General features: G+C 42.0%; 1 protein-coding gene and 1 pseudogene across 9 annotated transcripts in view; both read right to left on the bottom strand.

Annotated features, from left to right (window-relative positions):
• ATOH8 (atonal bHLH transcription factor 8) overlaps positions 1 to 26379 on the bottom strand; it is a 111806-nt gene that overhangs the window by 51675 nt on the left and 33752 nt on the right. For 4 of the 9 annotated variants that reach the window (XR_009763074.1, XM_061629854.1, XM_061629855.1 and 1 more), the window contains exon 2: positions 3107 to 3298. The exons of 2 other annotated variants lie outside the window; for them this stretch is intronic. Coding sequence is in view for 5 of the 7 variants with exons in the window: in XM_061629854.1 (XP_061485838.1) it covers positions 3107 to 3298 (192 nt within the window). In the remaining 2 variants the exon portion in view is untranslated. Of the gene's footprint in view, positions 1 to 1188; positions 1407 to 3106; positions 3299 to 6237; positions 6345 to 26379 lie in introns of those variants that run through there. 3 more of the 9 variants (XR_009763075.1, XM_061629856.1, XM_061629858.1) reach the window with 3 other exon arrangements.
• LOC133386207 (serine/threonine-protein kinase 4-like) lies at positions 15512 to 16644 on the bottom strand (annotated as a pseudogene).

Below are 26379 nucleotides of genomic sequence, written 5' to 3'. Positions count from 1 at the left end.
TTCTAAGCCCCCAATAACAGAGCTTGGAAAAGTGACTTTTTTGAACTACAACTCCCATCAGGCCCAGCCAGCATGGCCACTGGATTGGGCTGGTGGGAGTTGTAGTTCAAAAAAGTAACTTTTCCAAGCTCTGCCCAATAATCAGTTAAGTTTCAGCAATTGCATACTGATGCACATAGCGCTGTAAAGCCCAACAAAGCTGATTTCTGTGCCTACATAATAGCTATGTGTTGGACTCCGAGGCCCCAACAATCAGCTGATCTTTTGGGCTTGCACAGAACCATGCATGGTGCTTTGAGTTTCCAAACATCAGTTAATTGTCAGGGCTTCAAAGTGCTGCACGCTGCCCTACGCAAGCTCCAGTGATCAGCTGATAGTTGGGTTTTCAGAACACTGTGCACAGTATGCTTGTGCCTACACAGTTTAATTTCAAACTGCATAGATGAAAGCTGGTCACCTGATGTCACTGTGATGTCAGGTGACTGACAGGTGGGCAGCCCCACTCACCTGTGAAACTTGCCTCTTTGGAAAGATAAGGATATGGCCTGCCAGCCAGATCCAATCCTCACCCATGTTTTATGGGATGAACCCATTTTCTACCTGACTTTGCTATGGAAAAGAGAGTTGCACCTACCAGCAAGTCCAGTGCTGATTCTGCCATTGGCCTTGACTCAGGCATGCTGAGTACCTTTTCATTTTTAAGATGCCATATGTATGTTTATTCAATTAAAATGTACATTTCTTTCTTTCTTTCTTTCTTTCTTTCTTTCTTTCTTTCTTTCTTTCTTTCTTTCTTTCTTTCTTTCTTTCTTTCTTTCTTTCTTTCTTTCTTTCTTACTTTCTTTCTTTCAACAGCCAATTTTTCAAAGCTACAAAACTGCTCCAGGGCTAGGGAGATAGTCTTGTGATGTCACAGGGATAAGCCAATCAGCCAGTAGTCACCTTGCTTGATTTTGCTGTAAACAGACATAACTAATCTTCCCTCTTTAAATTCCCTCCATAACCCCCTGATCTAGCGATACCACTTGCCTACCAGTAAGCCCTTGACAGAGAGGAAGGGGAGAGTATTGCTGTATTTATAGTTAAACTAGATTCCTGAATTGTTGGGATAAACAGAAAGAACACTGTATAGAACAGGTAGTTATTAGTAGACTAAAAGTATTCCTTAACTTAGCTATCCATTCGTCCTTTAAAATCCAGCTGATTTATTACCCTGCTTGAAATCTGGGTCCCAAATGCAGACAGGAAGTTGAACTGAAGTTTACAGATCTTTTTGTTGTAAAACCCCAAGCATAAGCATCAATCTCTCTTGTCACTTTCCGGGAGGAAAACTGGCAGAATACTTGGTTTCCTCTTTAGCACAGCTTGATGATGATTTCAGCTAATTGGTTACAGGTTTAAGTAATCTAAGGAATAAAGTGCATGATTAGTGTGATTATTTCTTCTTAGTACTGGTATTTGTACTTACAAGGATCTCCAAGGGCCTGTTCACATGACGATGTAGTGTAGTAGTTAGAGTGTCAGACTAGGACTGGAGAGATCCAGGTTCAAATCCCCATTCACCAATGAAGTTTACCAGGTAACTCTGGGCCATTTACTCCTGTCAGCCTTATCTATCTCACAGGGTTGTTGTGAGGTTAAAAATGGGGCAGAGAGAGAAACCATGTATGTGTCCTTAAGTTCCTGGGATAAAAGGCAGGATATCAATATAAACATTTTTTTAAAAAAGTCTCCACCTGATTGCCACATACTTCCCAGGGTCCTGTTTTCCTATTATAGAATTGTGCTGAATGTCCGGACAACTCTCCCTGTGTGTTTGTAGCCTCATACACTCACATGGCAGGTGCACAAAAGGCAAGCACAGGAAGAAATTGCAGGTCTAGGATGATAGGCTGAAGGGTGGTGAGAGCTGGAGGTGGATGAAGAGGAATCAGCCAGTTCTGAGCATTCTTGTAGGAAGTGGGGAAATGCTAACTGAAGGCTGGCAATCTACTAATTAAGGGGCCGATATGTCCATACTGGAAGTGAAGCAGCGAGGTAGAGAGGCAGTTCTAACAAGTCTCAGTTCTGCTTTGGCTGTCTGCATTAGACAGGCCGGTGCAGCTTTTCTGAGGGGGGGATACAATGGATTTTCTGAGGGGAAAAATGGAAGCCGTCTGGGGAAAACAGGAGAATAACAATTTGATGATCCTTGGAGTCCCCTTGGTCTGGAAGTCTTTCTCACACCCTCCAGCATAGGAGCATGCTCTCTGTTCATGGGTGTGAAGATGGTATGTTTCTCAGTGGGGATACCAAGGCACCCTGTTTATTTTAAAAGCATTCTTTCATTTATTAGAACCCTATAAGTAGTGCCAGCTTCAGTCACCATAAAACTTTAGTTTCTCTTTCAAGTGCTGAGTTTTCACTATCTGTTCTAGCCTAATTTACTCTAATTGCCCTAAGCTCCCTGCTATTCCAAGGACAGAACTTATTCAAACTGGCCATTGAGGGGGTAGGAAGGCACATCCACAATGGGCCCCCTTCACCCACAAGGGGCAGAATTCACAAACCAAAAATTCTTCTCACTGCCTCCACCCTTCTCAGGTGTCATGTAAGTGGGAATAATGGCACTACTATGAGAGGGGTGGCTTGGGGCTGTGGCAAAAACCCAGGCTTGCCAAACTTTGGAGATAGCCATGTCTACAAGTCTCAATAAGGAGGAAAGGGATGGTGTTAAAAATTGCCATTCCACCACTAACATGCAATGACATCTTGTTGCTTTATGCAACAAAAGATTAAAAAGATTAAACACAGAAAACATAGTAATTGTGTTTTTATGGTTTGTCAATGGTGGCCTAGAATAGCTGTTTTCAGAGATTACAATAGCATAACTCCATCAAGATTATCCATGCATTCCTTTATATGTAGGAATACAAGTAAAACATGAAAAGCAACTTACATTTCAATGAAAATAAAAAGGTGAAAGGATACAAAAGGTCGGACTGGAGAAAGACCTAAACATGGACAACTAACAGCAAAAAGAATCTACAAATGTTCATAAAACTAAAGAGTTACCCACTGATTTATATCTGGCTGTTGTTGTTTTCTCCTCTTATCTGAAACATACCTTCCTTTTTTTAGACCTCCCTTCAGCTTGCAAGGTCCTAGTGCACTGCTCCACACATTCCGAGAAGCTCATGTTACTGTGGTCAGCGCTGTAATCCAGGTCAGCTAGTCTAGCCAAGGAGAGGATATAGTTACATGCTATCCTCAGGATGGCCAGTTTGGAAAGCTTCTGTCCATAGGAATAGCAGGGAACCTAGAAAAGTCAATAAGAGTAAATTAGGGTGGATCATCTAAACCTAGTGCTTGAAAGGGTCCTCTAGTAGTGAACTAGAGCTAAATGTCAATTTCATGTGGATACCTATTTGAACATCTGGAGGTCTAATATAGACTCATACATTTAATTTTAGATGGAAGTACTGATGCTGTTGTATTTTCAATGTGAGCTGACAATATGTATTGTGCTTTTTTCTCTTTTCTATGTTAAATTTGACACTTAAAAATAAATTGTTTTTCCCAATTGCTGCTGTTGCAGTCACTGTTCATATTTTGCATACAATTAAGCTCTGATTTAATTATCACAGAATGTACTTTTTGCAGTTCATTGCCTTTAATTCTGACTTTTTATGTTTTTCCTTTACATCCAAATGTATACTTCCTCTTCTCCCAGGCTGGGAGGGATAGACTGTGGGGAAAATGTGAGGCTACCAACATTGACAGACGCTTGTTAATTCTTATTTGTAAACTATACAAAAACACCTGCATGAGGATTAGTTGCAATTGTGCTGGCCAATCTGATCCCATTCCAACTTTTAATGGTGTTAAACAAGGGTGCATACTTGCCCCAACTTTATTTAATTTTTATATTGACTCCCTAGTTAGTTAACTCGCATCCACCAAGATTGGCTAACAGAGCTCTGCAAATCCTCTTGTATGCTGATGATGCAGTACTTCTCGCCTGGACAAGCATAGGTCTGAGACACCTTTTAAAAGCCCTGGACTCCCACTGCATTAAGGAAGGCCTTATTAATTATGACAAGTCCAAAGTATTAGTCTTCTCCAGGAAAAGGACAAAGCATAAATGGCAGATCAATAATTTATTATTTATTTACTTATTATTTTATTTATATCCCGCCCTTCCTTCCAGCAGGAGCCCAGGGCAGCAAACAGAAACATTAAAAACACTTTAAAACATCATAAAAAGACCTTAAAATACAATTAGAACAAAGCAACGTTAAAAACATTTAAAAAACTTTAAAAACATCTTTTAAAAAAGGGTTAAAGTTATTAAAAGACATATTAAAAGCAATTCTAACACATACACAGACTGGGATAGGTCTCAACTTAAAAGGCTTGTTGGAAGAGGAAAGTCTTCAAAAGGCGCCGAAAAGACAGCAGAGATGGCACCTGCCTAATATTTAAGGGGACGGAATTCCACAGGGTAGGTGCCGCCACACTAAAGGTTCGTTTCCTATATTGTACAGAATGAACCTCCTGATAAGATGGTATCTGCAGGAGGCCCTCACCTGCAGAGCACAGTGATCAACTGTGCATATAAGGGGTAAGACGGTCTTTCAGGTATCCTGGTCCCAAGCTGTATAGGGCTTTGTACACCAAAACGAGAACCTTGAACTTGGCCCAGTAGCAAATGGGCAGCCAGTGTAATTCTTTCAGCAGCGGGGTGACATGTTGGCGATACCCTGCCCCAGTGAGCAGTCACTCTCGCAGCTGCATTTTGCACCAGCTGCAGCTTCCAGACCAACCTCAAGGGCAGCCCCACATAGAGCGCATTATAGTAATCCAGCCTAGAGGTTACCAGTGCATGGACAACAGTGGTCAGGCTATCCCGGTCCAGGAACGGCCACAGCTGTCTTATCAGCCAAAGCTGGTAAAAGGCACTCCTAGCCACAGAGGTCACCTGGGCCTCTAGTGACAAAGATGGATCCATCAAACAGGTTGCATCTTATATCTATCTGGGTGTAACTTTCCATGCATCAGGCTCCTGGAGAGCACAATCAAAAAATGCTACTGGGAATGCTCAGAGAAGTATAAAGGCCTTGATCCGGTTCTTTTACACAAAGGGGGCCAATACGTGCCTTCAGCCCTCCAGGCTATTTCAAAGATGTTATATGTCTCCCAGTTTTGTGCATATGATAACTTTGCCCCTTTTGAAGTAGCACAGACTAAGTTTCTGAGAGCCGTGCTGGGCGTTCCAAGCTGTGTGCCTAATGTGCTGCTTCGTTTAGAAGCTGGGCTAATCTCTACTAAAGCTCGTGCTTGGATTCTTAGGCTTCATTATTGGTTGAAGCTGATTTTTTCTCCTTTGGGTTTGGCCCCTTTGACTCTGATTGATGCACATCAGTCAAGATGGAAAAGCGTGCTTCTGTTTTAACATGCAATATTGAAGCGCATGTAGCAATTGCAGATGTGCAACTGTAGCATTTACGACACCTTAAACTAGTTTGGATCTATTACCTGCCTATTGTACAACATAAACCTGATGGTAAAAAATTCACATTTCCTACTCCTCTTATTTACAGAGAGGTAACCATCCTGCTCTTACTATCTTTTGGTCAGCAACCATCACTGGTTACATTGGACAAACATTCAGTGAATGAATAGTCAGAGATGCTGCATATCCCATTGAATTTATGGAACTTGAGCCTAAGCATAAAGCTCAAATCAGTCTGCTGCAGAAACCACTGACTGACCATCATTCCTCGCCTACAGCTGCAGATATCTTCTGACTGCTGCAGAAACTATCATGGTGAAGCCACAAGGTCAAGTCAGTCACTAGATGAGTTGATACCACTGTAAGAACAAAAGCAGCAGAAGCTTTCCAGCATATGTGCTCCAGAGATCTGAACAACCTGTTTCACCAAAGGAAGCAATGGTACAAAAGAAATCCATGGGAAAGAAAGCCATTTTCAGCTCTGTACATACATGTCTATCTCCAGCTCACATTTAGATTACAGTTCTATACACATTTGCCTGGGAGTGTGCCATTGAACTTAGTAGGACTTACTTCTCAGTAGACATTTATAGAGTTGCAAAACCTCCATAGCAAATGTCTGTACTGAGCCTGAGGAAGGCTGAGCTGTAGAACTTCTTGCCCCAGAGAAAATGCTTAACTAAAGAATTTAGCAATTTCCAAAGATGGATTACATATCAGTAGAAAGTGATGTCAGTAATTACCAGGTGATTGTGCCAAACTCTGCTTCCATCTGCCTTGTTATTGTGACTGTCTGTGCCCCTATACCACCATTTTGTGACTGGTAGACCTCAGCCATTTCAAATAGGTCCTGGGGGTAGAAAGTTTGAGAACCCGTTATACATTGCCCTCGTTGGGAAAGCTCTGGCCCAGCATTTGGGTCAAGGACAAAAAGAAAGTGTGAACTCTTTTCTGGTAGTGACAACAGCAACACCTCTGACGGTGACTAGCAGAGGCCTGGGTGGCACACTTTTCTTGTATTCTCCCCCTTGGTCCTGGAACATCTGCCCTGCTGAGGACTAGTAGCACTTTAAGAGCAGCGGGGCTTTTCTGGCTGCTCAAGTGTACAGGAAAAGAGGTGTCACTTACCTTGATTTCCTGAGCCAGCTCTGGTGCTTTCTTGGGAGAGCTCTGGCTGATGCATGGGGCTGGGGATAAAAGGAGGTGCCTCTGTGGGCAGTGGAGCAACATGTAAGGGGGTTCTTCCTTGGGGGGGGAGGAAGTGGAGATTCGCTTTGTTGTTATTACTTTAGATTCCCCTCTCTGGGTTAGGGATGGGGAAGAACTTTGATTCAGTTTGCATTTAAAACTAAATTTATCAAATTCTCACTTTCCAAAACAGTGTGAGATCCGAAATGCAGGCATCCTTCAAAATTCACACTTACCCAAATTTTGAAATGCAGTTCTGCAACCAACCAATGTTTGCAAAAAATGCATATATTACAGGAAAATATGTATAAAAATGAATATATTAGTGAAAGCATACAAAATGCATTATATTAGGAGAAATTCTTGTAAAAATGTCTGTTAGTCAAAACTGCAAATAAAAATGTGGAGAAATGCACTCTAAAATGCTGGAGAATTTTCATGAGGATTTAAAAAACCCTCAAAATCGCTACAGAAATGTGAAGAATTGAATATCAGATTAGAAAAAATGAGAAACTGCGAGACCTAAAACTGACAGATTCTTCCATCCCTACTCTGGGTAAGAGCCAGGGAAGGGAGAGGTGTTTGGTGGGGCCTCGCCATGTGAGCAGTGGGTCGGTTCCATATATATGCTCTAAGTTTCTGTGGTTATCTGATGGCTTTAATGGGAACTTGGGGTGAGAGGTCAGAGTCAAGGAGGTGATCGACTGCATTTCTGTATGTTGTTTTCACTAACAAGCGGGATCCCAGATGCATGGCCTGTGCCACGGCGGGGTCTAATACTGGCCAACTCCCAGGGGTATTTCCAAACAGGCTGGCTCGGGCAAGCATTCTGGCATGCCAACCCCCCTTACTTGCTGTAAACAAACTGAAGTTGTGGCCTGTTTCAAACCAAAAACGTGTTTGGTATCTACTTATTCCTGGCACCACAAGAAGCCACATCTGCAACTTTCGCACATACCTCCCATTTTGGCTGGGTTCCTGTCATTTTAGTATTTCCTTTTTAACAAAAGGAAAACTGAAACAGAAAGAAATCTGACTTAATTAAAAGTTGCATCCAAATCAAACAATTCTAATTTGGAGCAATGCTTTTACAGGCTGCAAATGTTCCGATTGGACTCTTGGTTACAAAGAAAAGAAAAATACAAAGAAATAAAAATGCAAAGAAAAATTTGTTAAATCCTGGTGATGAGAGAGAGAATAACCTAAAAATGCATCAATCTTTTAAGAGGCTTGGAGTTTGATCTTGAATTAACACAGACACTCAAGTACATGGTGTGCCTGCCTGCTATCTGCTTGTGGCAAAGTGTGATCTATGGAGGGAATCTTGTGCACACTTATCTGACTGAGAGTAAGCTTTAAGTGGGATATATGTCTGAGTAAACATGCATAAGATTGAACCAATATATACAAGAGGACCAATGTATGCACTTTCTTTCCTTGAGTTCACTCCATGACATTTTGTCCACTTCCAAATCTTTCTATGTCCTATTTCTGAACACAAAGGGTGATGCCAGTGAGACATGTACTGTGTAGCTACAGTCTTTGTAGTAATATGGAGGATGCCTCCATGTAACAAATGATTAACCTCACAATGACCTTACAGCCAAGCAAGGAAGCCCCTTGCAAACGAGCAGCTGCACAGGATTGAATCCTCTGTTTACCAACTGATAAGCAGCATATTCCATCCTGCATGGTGCTGCTTGATCGCAGCACCTTGTAGGACTTCCCTACAGGGAAGAGCATAATAAGCACAAATCATCATGAATGTGTAATAAAAAGGATGTATGGAGGGGTCCACTGTTGATCAAGGTTAAGAAATATATCAACAAAACTGCAAATTATGCCATTAGAACCTATTTGAACTTTCACAATTTAATATAATAGCAAAACTCAGAATTAGCAAAAAGCAAAAACAAAGAGAAAGTCTGAGTAAATCTAAAATTACACAAATGTAGAGAATGGCTTGACAGAGCTTGGCAATGGAGCTAAGAGAGATTGTAAGGTTAAGGGAAAGAAGGCAAAATTTATTTTGGAATGGCATGCTTTTAATAACTTTTGGAAATACATCATTGATATAAATGTTTATCAATATTTTTATACTATATATATGACATCCCCTCGCTGGATTATCACCTTGTAGTGGTGAGTGGGCTTGTGTGTTCCCAATGAACCCTGTGAGTGATGCCATCAGGAGTCGCGTACTCCCAGCAGGATCATCCATGGCGGTAAGGTCAAGGGAGAGGAACCAGACAAAGAATGATCCAAGAAAATCCTCAACAGCAGAACAGGTGGAGGGTAAGAATGTACGTTACAACGGCTGTGAAGGTGGATGAAGGCTGCAGCAGATAAAAGACTTCCAATCGTTGTGGTATCCATGCCATTGGATCAAAGCCTTTTTCTGTCAAGATTGTGCATTGATCATTGTGCGCCCATCTCCACACATAAAACAAATTCACACACAGGCATCTTCCAACCAAACCAAACCAAAAGTCCCATGGTGATCGGCGAATGGCGACGGGGGCAGGACTGTGAAATCCAGAAGCCCCTAGCCATGGACCAGCACATGGGCGGTGGATACAGACTCAGTTGTCCTGGCTCAAGGACTGAGGCAGTTGAGTAGTTCGGCAGCTATATCCATGACTAAGCAGTCCTATTCAGGATCCACTCTGCTCACCCCGTATGGGGAGGGGGCTAGAAAAAGTGCCCTAAACATAGTCTGCCTCATCTCTCTCCCTGACTGGATTACTGTGTCCAGTGGGGTCACCACTTAGTGGTGGCAAAAGACAATTGAACTTTGGAACATGGAATATATGAACATTGCTGGACAATACAGACAGTGAACGTCCTGAATGCAGGACTGCCATCATTGCGAGGGAGTTGAGACATTTTAATATTGACACAGTAGCATCCCAAAAACTAAAAGAGCAGGAGGACAACTGAAGGAAGAAAAAGGAGGTTATACCTTCTTCTCGAAAGGACTGCCAAAACAAGAATGACGAATACATAGAGTAGGCTTTGCTATTAAAAATAATCTTGTGAAGCTCTTGTAAGAAGTTCCTATTGACATTAATGAACGGCTCTCAACTCTCCGGTTAAAACTTGCCAAAAACCAGCAGGCAACTATTCTAAGTGCTTATGCACCATTAGATGCTGATGAAGACATCAAGGAAAATTTTTATAACCAGCTGGACACCATCTTATCAGAGATACCTAAGGAGGATAAAATTATCCTTAGGTATAAGTTGGTGTCCAGCTGGTTATAAAAATTTTCCTTGATGTCTTCATCAGCATCTAATAATAAAATTATCCTCCTGGGTGATCTCAATGCAAGGGTTGGGCGTGATTTCGATTTATGGCCAGAAACCATTGGGAAAGAAGGAGTTGGCAATAGCAACCTGAATGGCATTCTACTTCTGACTAAATGTGCAGAGCATAATTTTGTTATTACAAACACACACTTTCGCCAGAAAAATAAATTTAAAACATAATGGAAGCACCCTCGGTCAAAACACTGGCATCTCCTGGATTACATAATTGTCCGTGCCAGAGATCGTCGTGATGTACTCCTCACTAGGGCCATGACGAGTGCTGATGACTGCTGGACAGATCACCAATTAATTCGATCCACTATGGCCATTAATATTGTTCCTGAACGTAGGCTCCAAGGAAGAAAACCAAGGCGTAAAATGAACATCCATGCCCTTCAAGATCCTATTAAGTGACCCTGCTTTCAAACAACTCTCAAGAAACATCTACTGACAGAACTCCCTGAAAAGGTTGAGGAACACTGGATTAAACTGAAGACATCCATTATTGCAGCATGTGAACAAACTATTGGATACCAAACCAAGGAACATCAGGATTGGTTTGATGAGAATGATAGTGAGATTGAACATATAATCGACAAGAAAAGGAAAGCCTTCCAGATATGGCAGAAAGACATTAACTGTGCTGCTAAGAAAAAAATCTATGCCAGTGCAAAGGCTGAGGTCCAAAGAAGAAGTAGAGAACTTTTTTTTAAAATAATTTTTATTCAAATTTTTCAAAAGACAAACAAAACAAAGTCAAAAAACATAACAATACAACAAAAAAAATAAAAATAAAATAGTTGACTTCCGATTTGTTGCAGATCAGCTATAAGTATATAATATACATCAAACCTGTCCCTTAATATATACATACAGGATCACTTTTCTCCATAGGCTATCTTAGTTAATCGTCAAATCCCAATATCATCATTTTATTTTGATCTTTCAACAAAAAGTCTAAGAGAGGCTTCCATTCCTTAAGAAATGTGTCTGTCGATTTTTCTCTAAGTAGACATGTCAATTTATCCATCTCTACTAAGTCCATTAATTTCAATAGCCATTCTTCCGTTGTTGGTGTTGACTCCATTTTCCACTTTTGTGCATATAATAATCTTGCTGCCGTAATCATATATAATATTATTCTTCCATATTTCTTTTCTATTTGTTTATCCATAAAACCCAATAAAAAAAATTCTGGTTTTGACTGAATATTTATCTTTAGAATTTTTTGCATCATCCTACCTATCTGTGCCCAAAATGATTTTGCCTTTTTACACAGCCACCACATATGATAAAATGATCCTTCTTGTTGTTTACATTTCCAACAACCATTAGAAACATTACTATACATTTTTGACAACTTTTCTGGAGTCATGTACCAACGGTACATCATTTTATAGAAATTTTCTTTGAGATTATAGCATAATGTAAATCTCAAGCCTTTTTTCCACATATTTTCCCATTGATCCATTTGTATGTTATAACCAAAATTTTTTGCCCACTTTACCATACACTCTTTTACTTGTTCTTCTTCCATATCCATTTTCAGTAAGAATTTATACATTTTCGCAATTGTATTTTCATCATTTGTACACAAACCTATTTCAAAATCAGATTTACTTATTTCAAACCCATACATTTTCTTGTCCATTTTATATCTTTCAAACAATTGTAAATAGGCAAACCATTGAGAACTATATCCTTCCTTTATCAGTTGTTCAGAAGAAGTAGAGAACTTAAGAATGCCTGGTTGATAAAGAAAGCTCAAGAAATCCAGCACTTTGCAGATGTTCACGATGCACGGGGCATTTTTTAATGCCATAAAGGCCATCTATGGAAAACAAATTATGGTACAAATCCCTTACGTTCATTGGATGGTATCAAACTTCTTAAGGATAAAGAGTCTATTGCACTGTGCTGGAAAGAGCATTGCCACGACCTCCTTAATCGTAACTCTATTGTGGCTGGTGAGGTCTTCTCGCAAATTCCACAACAAAGTAGAGACGAGCTTGCAGTATCCCCTAATTTGGATGAAGTCAGTAAAGCCATCAATCAAATGAAGAACAACAAAGCTAGTGGACCTGATGAGATTCCTGCTGAAGCCTTTAAAGAAGGTGGGCCTGAATTTACACAACAACTTCATAAGCTCATCAAAAAAAATCTGGATGAGGGAGGAGATCCCGGAAGACTTTAGGGATGCCATAATTATCACCCTTTTTAAGAAGGGTGATAGAACAGATTGTGGGAACTATCGAGGCATCTCTGTTCTTGCTACCGCAGGTAAAAGCCTTGCAAGGATCCTCGCAAACTCCCTCTTACCAATCTCAGAGGATGTCCTCCCAGAATCTCAAAATGGTTTCCACTCTTCCAGGGGGACAGCGGACATGATCTTCACTGCACGACAACTTCAAGAAAAATGCCGGGATCAAAATTGACCTTTATATATGGCGTTTATTGATCTGACTAAGGCCTTCGATACTGTGAATCAAACCACTCTCTGGACCATTCTTCTGAAAACTGGATGCCCTGATCAATTAGTGAATATTTTGCGACTCCTTCATGACAACATGACAGCAACAGTTTTGGATAACAATGGCTCTCAGAGCGATCCATTCAGAATCGGATCAGGCATAAAACAGGGGTGCTCCGACCTTATTTGCTATCTTCATAGCTATGCTTCTATACCTCATTGAGGGGAAACTTCCTACTGGTGTGGAAATCATATATCGAACAGATGGAAAGCTTTGTAATCTCAGTAGGCTGAAAGCAAAAAGTAAGGTAATGTCAACCTCTGTCGTAGAACTTCAATATGCCGATGATAATGTGGTCTCTGCACATTCAGAGAAAGATCTTCAAACGATCCTAAATGTCTTTGCAGAAGCATATGGAAAGCTTGGGCTCTCACTTAATATTAAAAAACCCAAAGTGCTTCATCAACAGGTACGAACTAGTCCCTCTGTAGCATCATCAACCCAGCTTAATGGTGTGACCTTGGAGAACGTTGATCACTTCCCCTATCTTGGCAGCCATCTCTCTGTAAAAGCTGACATCGATGCTGAAATTCAACATTGTCTGAGCTATGTGAGTGCCACATTCTCCTGAATGAAATGTAGAGTGTTCAAGGATTGGGATATTCGCAGGGAGACCAAAATGCTTATTTACAAAGCCATTGTACTACCGACCTTACTGTACGCCTGTGAAACATGGATCATCTATAAATGCCACTCCCAACTTCTTGAAAGATTCCACCAACACTGCCTCTGGAAAATTCTGCAAATTACTTGGGAAGACAGATGGACTAATGTTAGTGTTTTGGAAGAAGCAAAGACTACCAGTGTTGAAACAATGATCCTTCAACATCAACTTTGCTGGACTGGCCATGTTGTTCGAATGCCTGATCACAGTCTTCCAAAGCAGCTACTTTACTCCAACTGAAGGATGGAAAACGGAATATCGGTGGACAGCAAAAGTGGTTTAAAGATGTTCTCAAAGCGAATCTAAAAAAATGTAACATGAACATCGAGAACTGGGAAGTCTTGGCCTATGAATGTCCCAAATGGAGGTCGGCTATTATCAAAGGTGCTGTGGACTTCAAAGAAGCACAAATACAGGGCGAAGGGGACAAACCAAGTGGACAAGCCAAGCGGAAGGCACATCAAACAAATCCTCATCGTGACCATCTTCCATCTGGAAACCTATGTCCTCACTGTGGGAGGCTGTGTGGATCCAGAATTGGCCTCCACAGTCACTTACAGACCCACTGTTAAAGACCGTATCTTGGAAGACAATTTTACTCAGCCACGAGTGATCGCCAATGAAAAAATGAATGACATTTATTTTTTGACGCAAATTAAAGCACAGAAACTGTAAATGCTTTGTGTGCTAATGGTCCAAGGTTCATCCCCTGGTGGCATTTCTAGTTTAAAGGATCTTGGGTAACAGGTGTTGGTTGGAAAAGACCTTTCTGGCTGAGATTCTGGAGAGCTGCTGCCAATCAGAGCAGACTATTCTAGGCAAGATGGACCAACGGTCTGATAGCATAAGGCAGCTTCATATGTATTGTATACAAGATATATAATATATTGGCCTGAGTTTATCTCAGATGTGTAATAATACCCGTTAGTGGATGCAAGCTTCCTGACCAATACACAAATTGCTGTGTTGTGTCAGAAGTCCTAAGTCAGAAGCTCTGGCTTTATTGAAATTGGCTACTCACAGCAACTGGTGAGCAGCAGTGATATTAGGGAATATTCACCATCTTTCTAACTACACTGGAGTAAACTATCAACACAGGAAAAGGAAGGGTGTCCTTCTAATCAGAAGGGCCAAATTTCTAATATGTCCTCAGAGGTTTTTTCACATACTAGTAGCAGATGAAATTGAAAGCTACATTCAAAAATGAACCTATAAGAAGTTTAAAGGGACAAGTAGGAGCTGAAACAAGATGCTCTTCAGAAACGCTGCTCCTGTTCAGGGTGCTTGCCAGCCAGCAATGCCCTTTTCCAGATTCCACCCCTCCCAGGTTATTCTTTTCCTATTGACATTCCATTGACACTGAGCATGTTCAGTCATCATTGGGCTATTTTGGGGAAGGGGTGTCAACTCCCCCTTTTTTTGTAAGACATGTTTATAAAAGTTGGACCTAAGCATGCTCTTAGACCTGTATTTTTAGGATGGCTCAAAGATGGATACCAGACTGAGAACTGCATAAAAGGAAACCAACCAATAAAACAAGTTATTGTTTCATCTTACTGGTGCAGCCTATATGCATAATATTTTTTAAATCCACTTTTTGTTCAGTTCTGGCTCCCCTTTCTGTTCACACTTACTGCCTCGGTCCACTATTAAAGGGATTGATACAAATTTTATTGGCCGTGAAGGGATGAAGAAAAAGAGGAAGGGGGGAGATGGGAACAGATACTAAGATAGAACTGTCACCATTGTTGTTGCTTATTTCTTTGACTTTTAAACTGCCCTTCATTTATTTGACTTTTAAACCAAAATACTCAAATACAGTAAAAAACACAATTATCGAAGTGCTAAAACCTTAACTAAGGTATATTAATCATCATCTTCTTCTTCATCATCATCATCATCTTCTTCTTCCACCCCGCCTTTTGGCAAAAGGCCCTCAAGGCGGCTTACAAAGAAAAATAAACACAAGTCTAAAAATACATCAGTAAAAGCAATACAATTTACAAAAATTAAACTAAATAACAAATAACATTAAGAAAAAAAGTCCTTTTTGTTCTATGCAAGCCTCACAAGGGTCTGTCCTATCCTTTTGACCCTCCAGCAAGAGTTTGTTGCCACTTTCCAAAGTGGGTGAAGTTGACTTGGCATTTGGACTTCTTGGTCATGGAGCACCCACTTTCCCAGGATGTATTCGACATTGTTGTGCACTGTGTTGTCACACCCCTGGTATGGCTGAATATGAAACGCGACCTTGATAGCATATCTCTTCGCTCCGGGCTTGCTGATGTGGACTGCAAGGCCATTTCCCCCAAACTAAGCCCACTCTTCATTGTCCCTTCATCTCTTCATCTTCTGCATTTATGACCATTGTTCCCAGCTGAGACTCTAAAGTGTCGTTGTATTCTGTCATGGTGTTGATGCCACCACTCATTCCACAAGCAGCTCTGATTGTACCAGTTTCTTGTCCCTGTGCCCGCACCATGGTCCTAGAATCAGTTTCATCTTCTTCTGAATTTTCTTCATCATCATGATACAACTCACGCTGTTGAGCTTCCTGAATTTTCAGTTTAATATCCATTGCCTCATTAATCAGGACTCGCAGGATGAAAACTCCATTGGCACTTTTAACAAATGGATGCTGGAGCAGCTGCGTGGCAGTGGCTCTTTTTTCTGGACATTTTACAAGACACTGTTTTACAAAGTCTGTGAATTCATCTGACCAGAGTTCTGGCTTTCGGAAGGTTGGAGATGGATTTGTTGGAATCATGAAAATTGCCCTCATAGGGCGAATATCAGCATACAGTGGCTTTCCTTCAGCCATTTCAATGGCCATAATGCCCAGAGACCAGATGTCTGCTAGATTTCTTGGATTACTTCAGGTGCCATCCAAAACGGAGTTCCTATCACTGTGTTTCTTTTTGCCATGGTATCTGTAAGTTGGCCAGCTACCCCAAAATCTGTAAGTTTAGCATGACCTTCTGTATTGAGTAGTATGTTGCCAGCTTTGATGTCACGATGTATTTTCCTCATGAAATGGAGGTATTCCAGTCCTTTAAGTGTTGACTGTATTATCGTAGCAATTTCATCTTCCATCAATGTTTTATTTCGCAGTCGAATGATATCAGACACAGAACTGGCACCGCAATATTCCATGACAACCCAGAGGCCCGTGTGTTCTTAAAATAGCTGCCATAATATTTGACTACATGAGGACTATCACATTGCTGCATTATGGATATCTCTTTAATGATCTCCTGCAAGTCAGACTCAACAGGAACTTGCTTAATTGCAACAACTTGGCCTGTTTCTTTATGGATGCTTTGAAAACACTGCCAAAGGACCCTTCTCCAAGTTTTTCTAGCTCATCAAACACTTCTTCTGGTTGTTTTGTCAAACTATCTTCATCTAACTTCCTTAGCTGCTGGTGACATAGCTGCACAGTCTCCATGGCTGCAGGAGGAGCCACCACCTGAGGGAGGTGGTGAGGGTCGGCGTGCGTTATACCTTTATTAAGGTATAATAAAAATTACTCCAAACATTACAACAGCAGGCATTATAAATGCACATGGCCCTGAACTATCATCTCCCAAAGGTTTGGATGAAAAGTCACATATTTAGTTGATGCTGAAAGATCATTACTGAGCGGCGTGACCATACCTCCAGGGGAAGGGAATTTCGCAACAGTGGTGCTACCAGAGAGAAATGGAAATGGACTGCCTTCAAGACAATCCCAACTTATGGCGACACTATGAATGCAGTTTTCATGGTAAGTGCTATTCAGGGGTGGTTTACCATTGCCTTTCTCTGAGGCTGAGAGGCAGTGACTGGCCCAAGGTCACCCACTGAGCTTCATGGCTGTGTGGGGATTTGAACCCTGGTCTCCCAGGTCATAGTCCAACCACTACGCCACACTGGCTCTCCACAGAAAGCAACCCCCAATGATAGGGTCATGAGAAGGGCCTCCCCTGCAGCTTGAAAGGCTCCAGTTGGCAGATGATGTCAGAAACACTCTTCAGCTACGTGGGTCCCAAGTTGTTCAGGTCTTTGCATACTAATATTAACATTATTGAATTGGACCTTGTAGCATATAGGTCCAATATAGTGCATCTCCTGAAGAATTAATGTTACATTATTCCATCTTGATGTGTCACACAACAATCTAGCAGCCACATTCTGAACAAGCGACAGCTTCCAAATCCTCTTGATGCGTGGCCCTACCAATAGGGTTTCTGTAGACCAGTTGTGAGGTGATTTCCATGCACGCTTACTTGGGGTAAGCTCCATCTAACACAGTGGGACTTACTTCTGAATAAACGTCCATAAGATTGTGTTGCATGACTGTTTCCTTACTGGGGAACATTGCTCAGTGGATCAGAACATGAGCTGGAGGGCTCTCATGTCCTGCTATTAGACTTCACATAGGCATCTGGTAGGGAACAGAATGCCAAACTAGATGGTTCTTTGGTGTGCTCCAGCAGGTCTTTGTATATTATTAATGCCTGATGCCCCTTGGCCCTGCCTGCGCAACCCCCTTGGTTACCAAGCAGCCCCACCAAGTTCAGAGTCCACCAGTCACCACTGTATGGAGGAGAGTAAATGAAGCATGTGTCTGGGAAATCCCAGAATTTGAAACATAAGTTTTAAAGGTAGGCTCAATTGATGCTGATATGTTGACTTCAAAAGTGCCAGCCTGATTCAGTGCCAGGCTAAACTTCTGTCCTTTAGTTTAGTTTAGGAATGACGTTCCTGCCTATTTTGTAAGGGACGGGTTTGCCACACCCTATTAGTTGGAAGGCTCGGGAAGTTTCGAGAAAGGTTTGTAATAGGTCAGGTGGTGCACCTTGTCCAATTGGGCAAGGGTTTGAGCAGCTATATATAGACTGCTCCTCCCTAGGCACGTGCCTTTTTTGCCTTGCGGCACGTTGGGAAAGGCTGAGAGACTGGCATAGACCTTGCTGCCTCGCGATTCTCCTCGTGACTGAGTTGTTGGTGATCATATTGGTGACGAATTTATTGCTTAATTTCTAATTCTACTTAATTAATTAGGCGGTTTTCCCAGTGGCTCGTGGGGGATCACTTCCTTTCCTTTCAAATAACCCCCTCCCCTCCCCTCCCCATAATATTTGTCCGTTCCCTAGTATAATAATTCCGTTGTTCTTACTGCATTGCGGTGCGGTGTGAGCCGGGTTAGCCTTTCTTTTGCGGCCTTGGCTTCGTTGGCTTGCCGCGCTTGATTGCGGAGGCTTGAATTTGCTGCCCCGGCTGAGCGGCGTGTGGGCGGCTTATTGCGTGCCGCCAATAAGTCGCTGCGTGGGGTCTGCTTCCGGTTTTGTTGCCGAGTCTGTCACTTCAGTGTCCTTTACCCCGCTTCATCGGAGGTTTAACGTGGTGGTGTGAAGCAAATAGGGCACGTTAAAAGCACTCCCCCCCCAGCTTTTCTTCCGCGGATCAGCTGTGTGGCAGGATCAGCTGTGAGGCGGGCGGGAGGTTTTTTCTTTAGCGTGCCTCCAGCCGTTTGTTTCTCTATTTGAATTTCCCGCTCCTGAGTTGTTCCCCTGTTTCTCTGTTGTTTCCTAGTTAACTTTATATTGTCTTATTCTTTATATTGTTTTATTCTATATTGTAATTGTTGGATATTAAGTATTGGGCTTTGGGGTAATTATCAATACATATTTAAATTTACTATTATTAATTGAGCTCTATGGACAATTAATTATAATTAAATAAGTTGTTTTATAAATTAAAGGAATTAATTTAGATAAAATATTTACAGTATTATAAAGTTTTTGAGAATTGATTGGCAATATATTTTGCCCTCCCTTTAAATAATAATAATAATAATAATAAAAATAAAAATAATAAAAATTAAAAATTATTTTTTTTCCCTTCATCGCGATTTAATTCATTGACATTTTTGTCTGTGCAATTGTTTTGCTCCCATTTTAGTTAGTAAGTAAAATTGGTATTGGTGGAATTTCATTGTGAAGTTGCTTGCACCGTACATTGTTATTGTTGTACCTATCGCAAGCTTCTTAGGAAATCAACATGCCTCCAAAGAAGGTGCAACAAAAGAGAGGGGTGCATGTGGTTAAGCAGGCGGCTAAGCGCCCCCCCTTCACGGCAAGAGTGCCTTTCTTCAGATGATGACGACGACATGGGGACAATTCATGCTCTGGTCGCAAGGGTGGAGGCCCTTGAGAGAGAAGCAGGCGTCCTTCTGAACTAGGGGCTGGGCCTAGTACCACCCCTTCAGGTAAGAAGTCTGCCCGTTTGGCTGCAAAAGCGACTAAATCTGGCCTTATTTCTGATTTGGTTGCCAGAATTGGTACCCTTGAGGCAGCAGCACCCAGAGTTGACTGCAACGTCCTTTCGGTGTGTGCTGGCACATCTGGGGTTCCTTCAGCACTCATCTCTTCTCGCATTCCGGTCTGTGCTGGTGCTGGTATTCCTCAGGATCAACTTCAGCAGGTCCAACCAGATATACAAGTTCCTCCTTCTGTTACTCCGGCGGTTGCTACACCGGCTGTGGTTGCTTCGCCAGCTGCTGTTACGGGTGAGTGGGGCGTACCTTTGCATTCTACTGGGGCGCAGGTTCAGCAGTTACAACGGTATCCTGCAGCTACTACAGCGTGTGGTAGTGTACAGCAATCTCTAGTTTATATGGGTGGTGTTTTAGTTCCTCAGCAACCTGTGCTTCCTTGGCCAGCTGCCACGGTAACCCACTGGCAACCGCCTGTGGCTTCAGTGGGTGCCTTGGCTTCTCCGCTGCCTCTCCCCTCCGGTGTTTATCCTCTGAGTGATACTTCACTGCCTTTGGGCGATCACCTGCTGTACGCAACTAAGGAAAAGATTTGGCGGGGTGAATATATTGATATATTCACACTCCTTTTTCGTGAAGCTGAGACGAAACACAAGGAAGGCTTAGATGCAACTGAGCGAGAAGTAGCATTAAAAAAGAAGGTGGATCGCATATGGCCTAATTGGCTCAATGCGTTTACCGTATATATGGGTGTGATGACTCAGGTTTATCCATACAGGGCCATGTCTCTGATTAAATATCAGGACATCATTCATAGAGCCTTTAGAGAATTCTCTGGGACCGCTTGGTGCGGTACGATGCAAATTTTTGGCAAAGGGCGGCTTTGTATCCCACGCTTCGCTGGGACATAGAACATCCTGGTCTTTGGCTGCATTCTATGACTTCAGCCAGACCTTCATTGGGAGATAGAGCTGATAGTGGGCATCTTTTGGTGAGTTCTCAGACGTCAGCCTCCGGTTCCACTCAGGGCTGGCACCGGGTTCAACCCCCTCAAGTCTGCTGGTCTTTCAACAGTTCTGGACGTTGTTACAGGCGCCAGTGTCGGTTTGGACACGCATGTGAAATCTGCGGTGGCAATCACCCCAGTTCCAATTGTCAGCGAGCCCATCCAGCTCGACGTGGATCAGGGGAACAACAACAACCTAAACATGGATCAGGCAATAGCGGCAGTACGTCGCAAGGCCAATAGCCCTATTAGGTTGCTTCCCCTAGCCAGATTATTGAATAGTTACCCCAACAGAGTTGCAGCTAGATGCCGGTTGTATGGTTTTTCGGGAGGTTTTCGTATTCCTTTCAAAGGACCGAGGGTTCCCACTTCCACTGCCAACCAGCAGTCAGTTTTGGCTTTGGCTTCTGTGGTCCTTAATAAAAGAAAGAAAGAAAGAAAGAAAGAAAGAAAGAAAGAAAGAAAGAAAGAAAGAAAGAAAGAAAGAAAGAAAGAAAGAAAGAAAGAAAGAAAGAAAGAAAGAAATAGCAGCTGATAGGATTTCTGGCCCCTTTTAATTATCATCCATTATCCAATTTGAGGATTTCTCCTATCGGTATTGTTCCCAAGAAACAGCCAGGCGAATATCGCCTTATTCATAATTTGTCTTTCCCTAGAGGTGCCTCTGTTAATGATGGAATCTCATCATTACATACGTCCGTTCGTTATACTTCCTTTGATGAGGCAGTTAAGGAAGTAAGGAGGGCTGGAAAGAGCGCTCTGTTGGCGAAGTGCGACATTAAGTCTGCATTTCAGTTGCTCCCAGTTCATCCTGATGATGTGGATTTATTAGGTTTTCAATTTCAAGGCCAATACTATGTAGATAGGGCAATGCCCTTACCTTTTTGAATGATTATAATGGCTTGCGGTTTACATTTGGCCTCTAGCATTCCAAAATTGCACTGTACGTTTCTGGTGCGATAATCAGTCTACAGTGTGTCAATACCCAGACTTCCAAATTGCCTCAGGTGATGCGCCTGGTGAGGGCCTTTGTGTTACAATGTTTGCGCTTTAACATATTATTTCAGGAACTGGCACCAGGAGCGGCTCAGGATTCGATCCCGGTCCCGTTCTTCCTGTGGAGCCTTGGGAGTTAGATGTTGGGGCCGCCATAGCTGCTGCGCTAGCTCCAAGCACTCAGAGAGCGTATCAGCGGGCTCTTGTGACATTCCAGGCTTTTCATGCCAATGGTGCTTTACCTGCTGAGTGGCCTATTCCTGTATCGCATTTGCTGCAGTTTATGTTATATTTAAAAGGGCTAAATAATTCTGTTTCCACCATCGCCTGACACCTCTCTGCACTGGCCTTTATTTCCAAGGCAAGAGGAATGCAGGATCATTCTGTAGATTTTAGGGTCAGGAAGGTCCTTCAGGGTTGGTCGCGTTCCGCTCACAGGCCCACTGACCGATGGAGGCCAATCACGCCCAATGTTCTCCTTCAGATCCTGCCTTTATTTAGGTCTCTGTGCTCATCTCAGTACGAGTCGCACCTGTTCGCTGCAGTAACACTGACGATGTTCTATGGTGCTTTTCGCCCTAGCGAAGTGCTGGCTTCCTCAAAGCGCGATGTGTCCTATCGAGCCTTTTGCTTTGGCGATTGCACGCTAGGTGCAGATATAGTTAGGCTTTCCCTTCGAGTCTCTAAGACTGATCAAAAGGGCCGTGGCAGTATTGTTTCATTGAAAGTTTGCCAGGTTCCTGAATTATGCCCTGTGGCTGCAGTGCGATTATTTATGTCTTTGAGGCCAGCGGGCCAGCGTTATCTCTTTGTACATGCGGATGGTTCTGCCCTGACTCAATTTCAATTTTGGGCCGTTGTTCGGCGGGCCTTGTTGGCCAGTGGTCGTGATGCTGGAGTCTATGGGCTGCACTCATTTCGGATTGGGGCGGCTACGGCCGCCGCCCTTGTGGGCATGAGCATGGAGGATATCCAGGCGATTGGAAGGTGGCATTCTTCCGCTTTCAAGTCCTACATCAGATATTGATTGTAATGTTGTTCTTTCTTCTTAGGTACGAGGAGCCTTCCGGTGCCTGCAAGGGTCGTCCTGTGTGGCCACTCGATTTTGTTTTGGGCCCATCGGAGAGCCTTCTCTACTGTTGCCGGGACACAGCTGCAGCTTTCCGTCAGCGCTATGGTTAGCTGGGAGGCTCGGAGAGGCATGCTATTGGATGCGCTCATGCCTGTGGTGGGTCGGCTGATGGCTTCGCCTAGCCGGCCACATGTGTTGGTGGTTCACTTAGGGGAGAATGATTTGGTGCAGCAGCCAGGTATGGATTTGCTGCGTAAGATCACACGGGATTTTAATACACTCATCCAGTTATATCCGGACCTTGTTTTAGTGTGGTCCGTCATGCTGGTGAGACGGGGCTGGAGGGGTGCTGTGCATCCTAACAGGATCGATAGGGCCAGGAAGTGGGTGAATGGGAAGGTTAGGAATTTGGTCTTGTCATCGGGTGGGGCCTATATCCCACATGATGGGATCTGTTTTCACGCTCTTCAATTGTTTCGGGATGATGGTGTTCATCTCTCGGATGCTGGGTGTGATTTGTTATTGGAGGATTTTAGGTTGGGTTTGGGGGCTTTGTTTTCTTTGGGTTGAGGGGACCAAGCTTGAGCTGATCCCCTCTTGTGGCGTTGAATTCGGGCAGGTGAGGTAATTGGGGTTAAAATTGAGGTGGATGAGGCATTTTGGTAAAGGGCACCCCCTGGTGAAACATCAAGGCGTAAGGTCTGGTGTGGATTTGGGGGGTGTCCACATGGGACCGGCTTGCGCATCATGGTGAACGCCTGTACGGTGGGGCCAGGGTGCGGAGGTTGGAACCACATACCTGACTCCAATTGCAAGGAGGGAGAAGTTTTCCCACATCCTTGTCTGGGGAGTTGCAGTTCAATGTGACTGACTTGCCTCCTGGTCTGGAGGGTCTAGACCCTCATAGATAGGTGGAGCCTCACCTGCCCGAAGGATTTGATATTTATTAATTGGCGAATTGGAATTTGATTTGTTTACGTGTTATATTTTAATAAATATAACATTTCAACCATATATGTGTCACGAGTCTTCCTTGGTGTGTTGGCAAAAGGAATATGTAATAAACCTGAAGATCCTAAAGCATTCTCTTTTGACACCAGCAACAACTTGGTAGTCTCTCCACCAGCATCTAGTGTCTGAGGAGAATCTTTAATATCCCATTTTGAATATTTGTTGAGAATCAGATTGGATCTCATTGGCAGAACTTGAAAGGCAACACAAGCTAAGTGTGAGTGCTTGCAGCGTAACACAAAATAAGATCTTCTTTGCAGTGAATACAGTCCTGGATTTGCCTCTCTTCTAAGGAATCTGGTTTATCTTATTTTATTTTATTGCTTTTGAAGTATTTTGAAGCTCGACTGGGAAACCAATTGGCTGGAATACAGTGAGTCTTTTTAAAGCACACTGTGAAACTTAAATACTTCCATTGTTTGCTGTTTGCCAAAAAAAAAAAAATCCAGAAAGTGTAGGTAAATATCCAGAGTTTACAACCTTTGGCTTTGTAATACCAATTCTTTCAAATTGATCAGACAAGTCTCTCTCCCCTCCAGCGCCACTTCTGGGAAGTGTTCTCCCTCCACCGCTTTAGCTTCAATTGCTGAAGATAGCAGTTAGAGAGAAGTCTAGAGGAAAGCACTCCCATCATCATTACAGCAACAGCCCCCCAAAAACTATTTTGGGAATTACATTTTTTTAAAAGATTTTTTGTGTGTTTTTGTTAGCTGCCCTGGGGGCCTTCTGTTAGGAAGAGCGGGATATAAATTTAATAAATAAATAAATTTGTATCCTTCCCTTCCCCCCCAAGAAACTAAGATAAAGATAATATACATGGTGTTAAGATGAGAGAAAGGAATTTGCACAAAGTCACCTAGTGAGTTCATTACCAAGTAGGAATTTGAACCCAGGCATCCCATATTATTATGATGATGATTAAAACAATGTTTTACTTTTTCAAGAATGAATCCCTCCTCCAAAACAGGACTGCTTCATATGCATATTAAACTATACGCAGATGTTGTCAGAACAGGTTCAGTCACTGATAAAAGATTATGGATTACTGGCAAGCTATAAAATAAACAAGGATAAAACATAAATAATGGGTGTGAATACTCCAAAAAGTATGAAAAAAGAAATAAGAGATAGAATTAGATAGAATTGAAAACAAAAACCTGTAAGATATCTGGGTATTAGAATAACATACGAAAAGAATTTTATCCAAATAATTATGTATTAATATGTAAAGAATGTGCAGATCTTTAAAAGCAATGGGGAAATTAATTATCTTGTTTTTCTGGAAGAATACCTACAATTAAACTTTCTCTTTCAAACCCTCCCAATTAAAATAGCTTAAAAAATGGCAAGATCTTATACTGAAATTTACATTAAAAATAAAAAGACAAGAATGAAAATCAAAGTATTACAAGATAAAAAGGAGATTGTCAATGCCAAATATAAAATTATACTATATAGTGGTATATAGTGGTATATTAATTCTTTAGTTGATTGGATAGAACAACTCTAATCTGAAAAAAAATCCATATTAAAAAATGCTGAAGAAGCCACTCCATAAAATTTTGTGGGGGGCAGAAAAAACCAAACAGAAGTAAAAAATAGTTTTCTAATATCTAACTAGTTACAAAATATGGGACCAGTATAAATCTTTGATAAATCCAGCTGTCTCTCCCATGCCATTGGAATTAGATGAAACAAGACTCTCGATTTAATATTAGGAAGGCAAATGATCTATTTAGATATAGGGACTTGATAAAAAGTAGAAGCATGGTTCAGTTTTCAGCTGTTAGAAACGTAAGAAGTTCTGAAAGGATTCAACGGTATGAATATCTCCAAGTGAGATATACAATCTTGAGGTTCATAAGGGAAAAGGAAATACTAAGAGAGTTAAAAGAATTTGAAAGTATAATCATAAGAAAGGTAAACCTCAATTATCCAAGATATACCACATTACAGGGGATGCATGGCTGTTGCAAACCCCCCTCCCCTCCAGTTTCCCCATTAATGTTTGGTAAAAGAAATGCCTGATGTGACAACAGTGCTGTTAAGGGTTTCCTCTCCCTCTTATTCTACAGAGCATTTGAAGATGTCCTCTATTTGAGGGTTGTCCAAGTTGGGTTTGAAGACAAGAAACCAGAAAAAGGGAGAGCAGGAGCCTTGAATTTGCCCATCAACAGTTTGCTGGCTAAGTGCTGCTGAGCAGGCACAAAAGTCACCTGGTATCTCCTTCACTATAGGGAGATGCAATGTATTTCTATTTAAATTGTTGCAATATGCAAATTGGTGGCATATTTTCTCCTCTTTTTAGGTGGCACAAGTCTTTCTTTTTTTTGGTAATGCTCCCCCTCTACAACCAGTGAGTTGAAGCTGTGGCAAGGAAATGCTAGCTGCACCAATGCCCTATCACATGTGTCTTTTACCAAATGTTACTAGGAAGATGCAGGACAGGGGCATATGGATTGGCAATAGCCATTTATTTCCCTATCCTGTGTAGTTAGTAGCCAACACATAATATATAAAACACTTGGGAAAAGCAACATATATGACTACTAATGACTGTTAATAGAACTAAAAAAAAAATCTGGGGTTATTTCTGCCTTAAGGTAGACTCTAGGACCTAAAGACGGGCAATCTTTTTTTGCATGTGATAAGAAAAGATAATATAGTATAGTACGCCTTTGGGAAGAGTTCTGTGTTTAACAGTATTTTGTGTCTCAGACTGGTCTAAATGGTATGCTTCATCCTAGGCGTGAGAAACTAGCTATGGTTATTCAATGGGGAAGAGAAATCGCTTTGCAGAAGATATGGTAGACTCTGCAGGGCCTTTCTTGTAGGCTGAGAATGTAGAGA

The sequence above is a fragment of the Rhineura floridana genome, chromosome 5 (assembly GCF_030035675.1).
Source record: "Rhineura floridana isolate rRhiFlo1 chromosome 5, rRhiFlo1.hap2, whole genome shotgun sequence".
NCBI lineage: Eukaryota > Metazoa > Chordata > Lepidosauria > Squamata > Rhineuridae > Rhineura > Rhineura floridana.
This window is presented reverse-complemented; position numbering and strand designations above follow the sequence as displayed.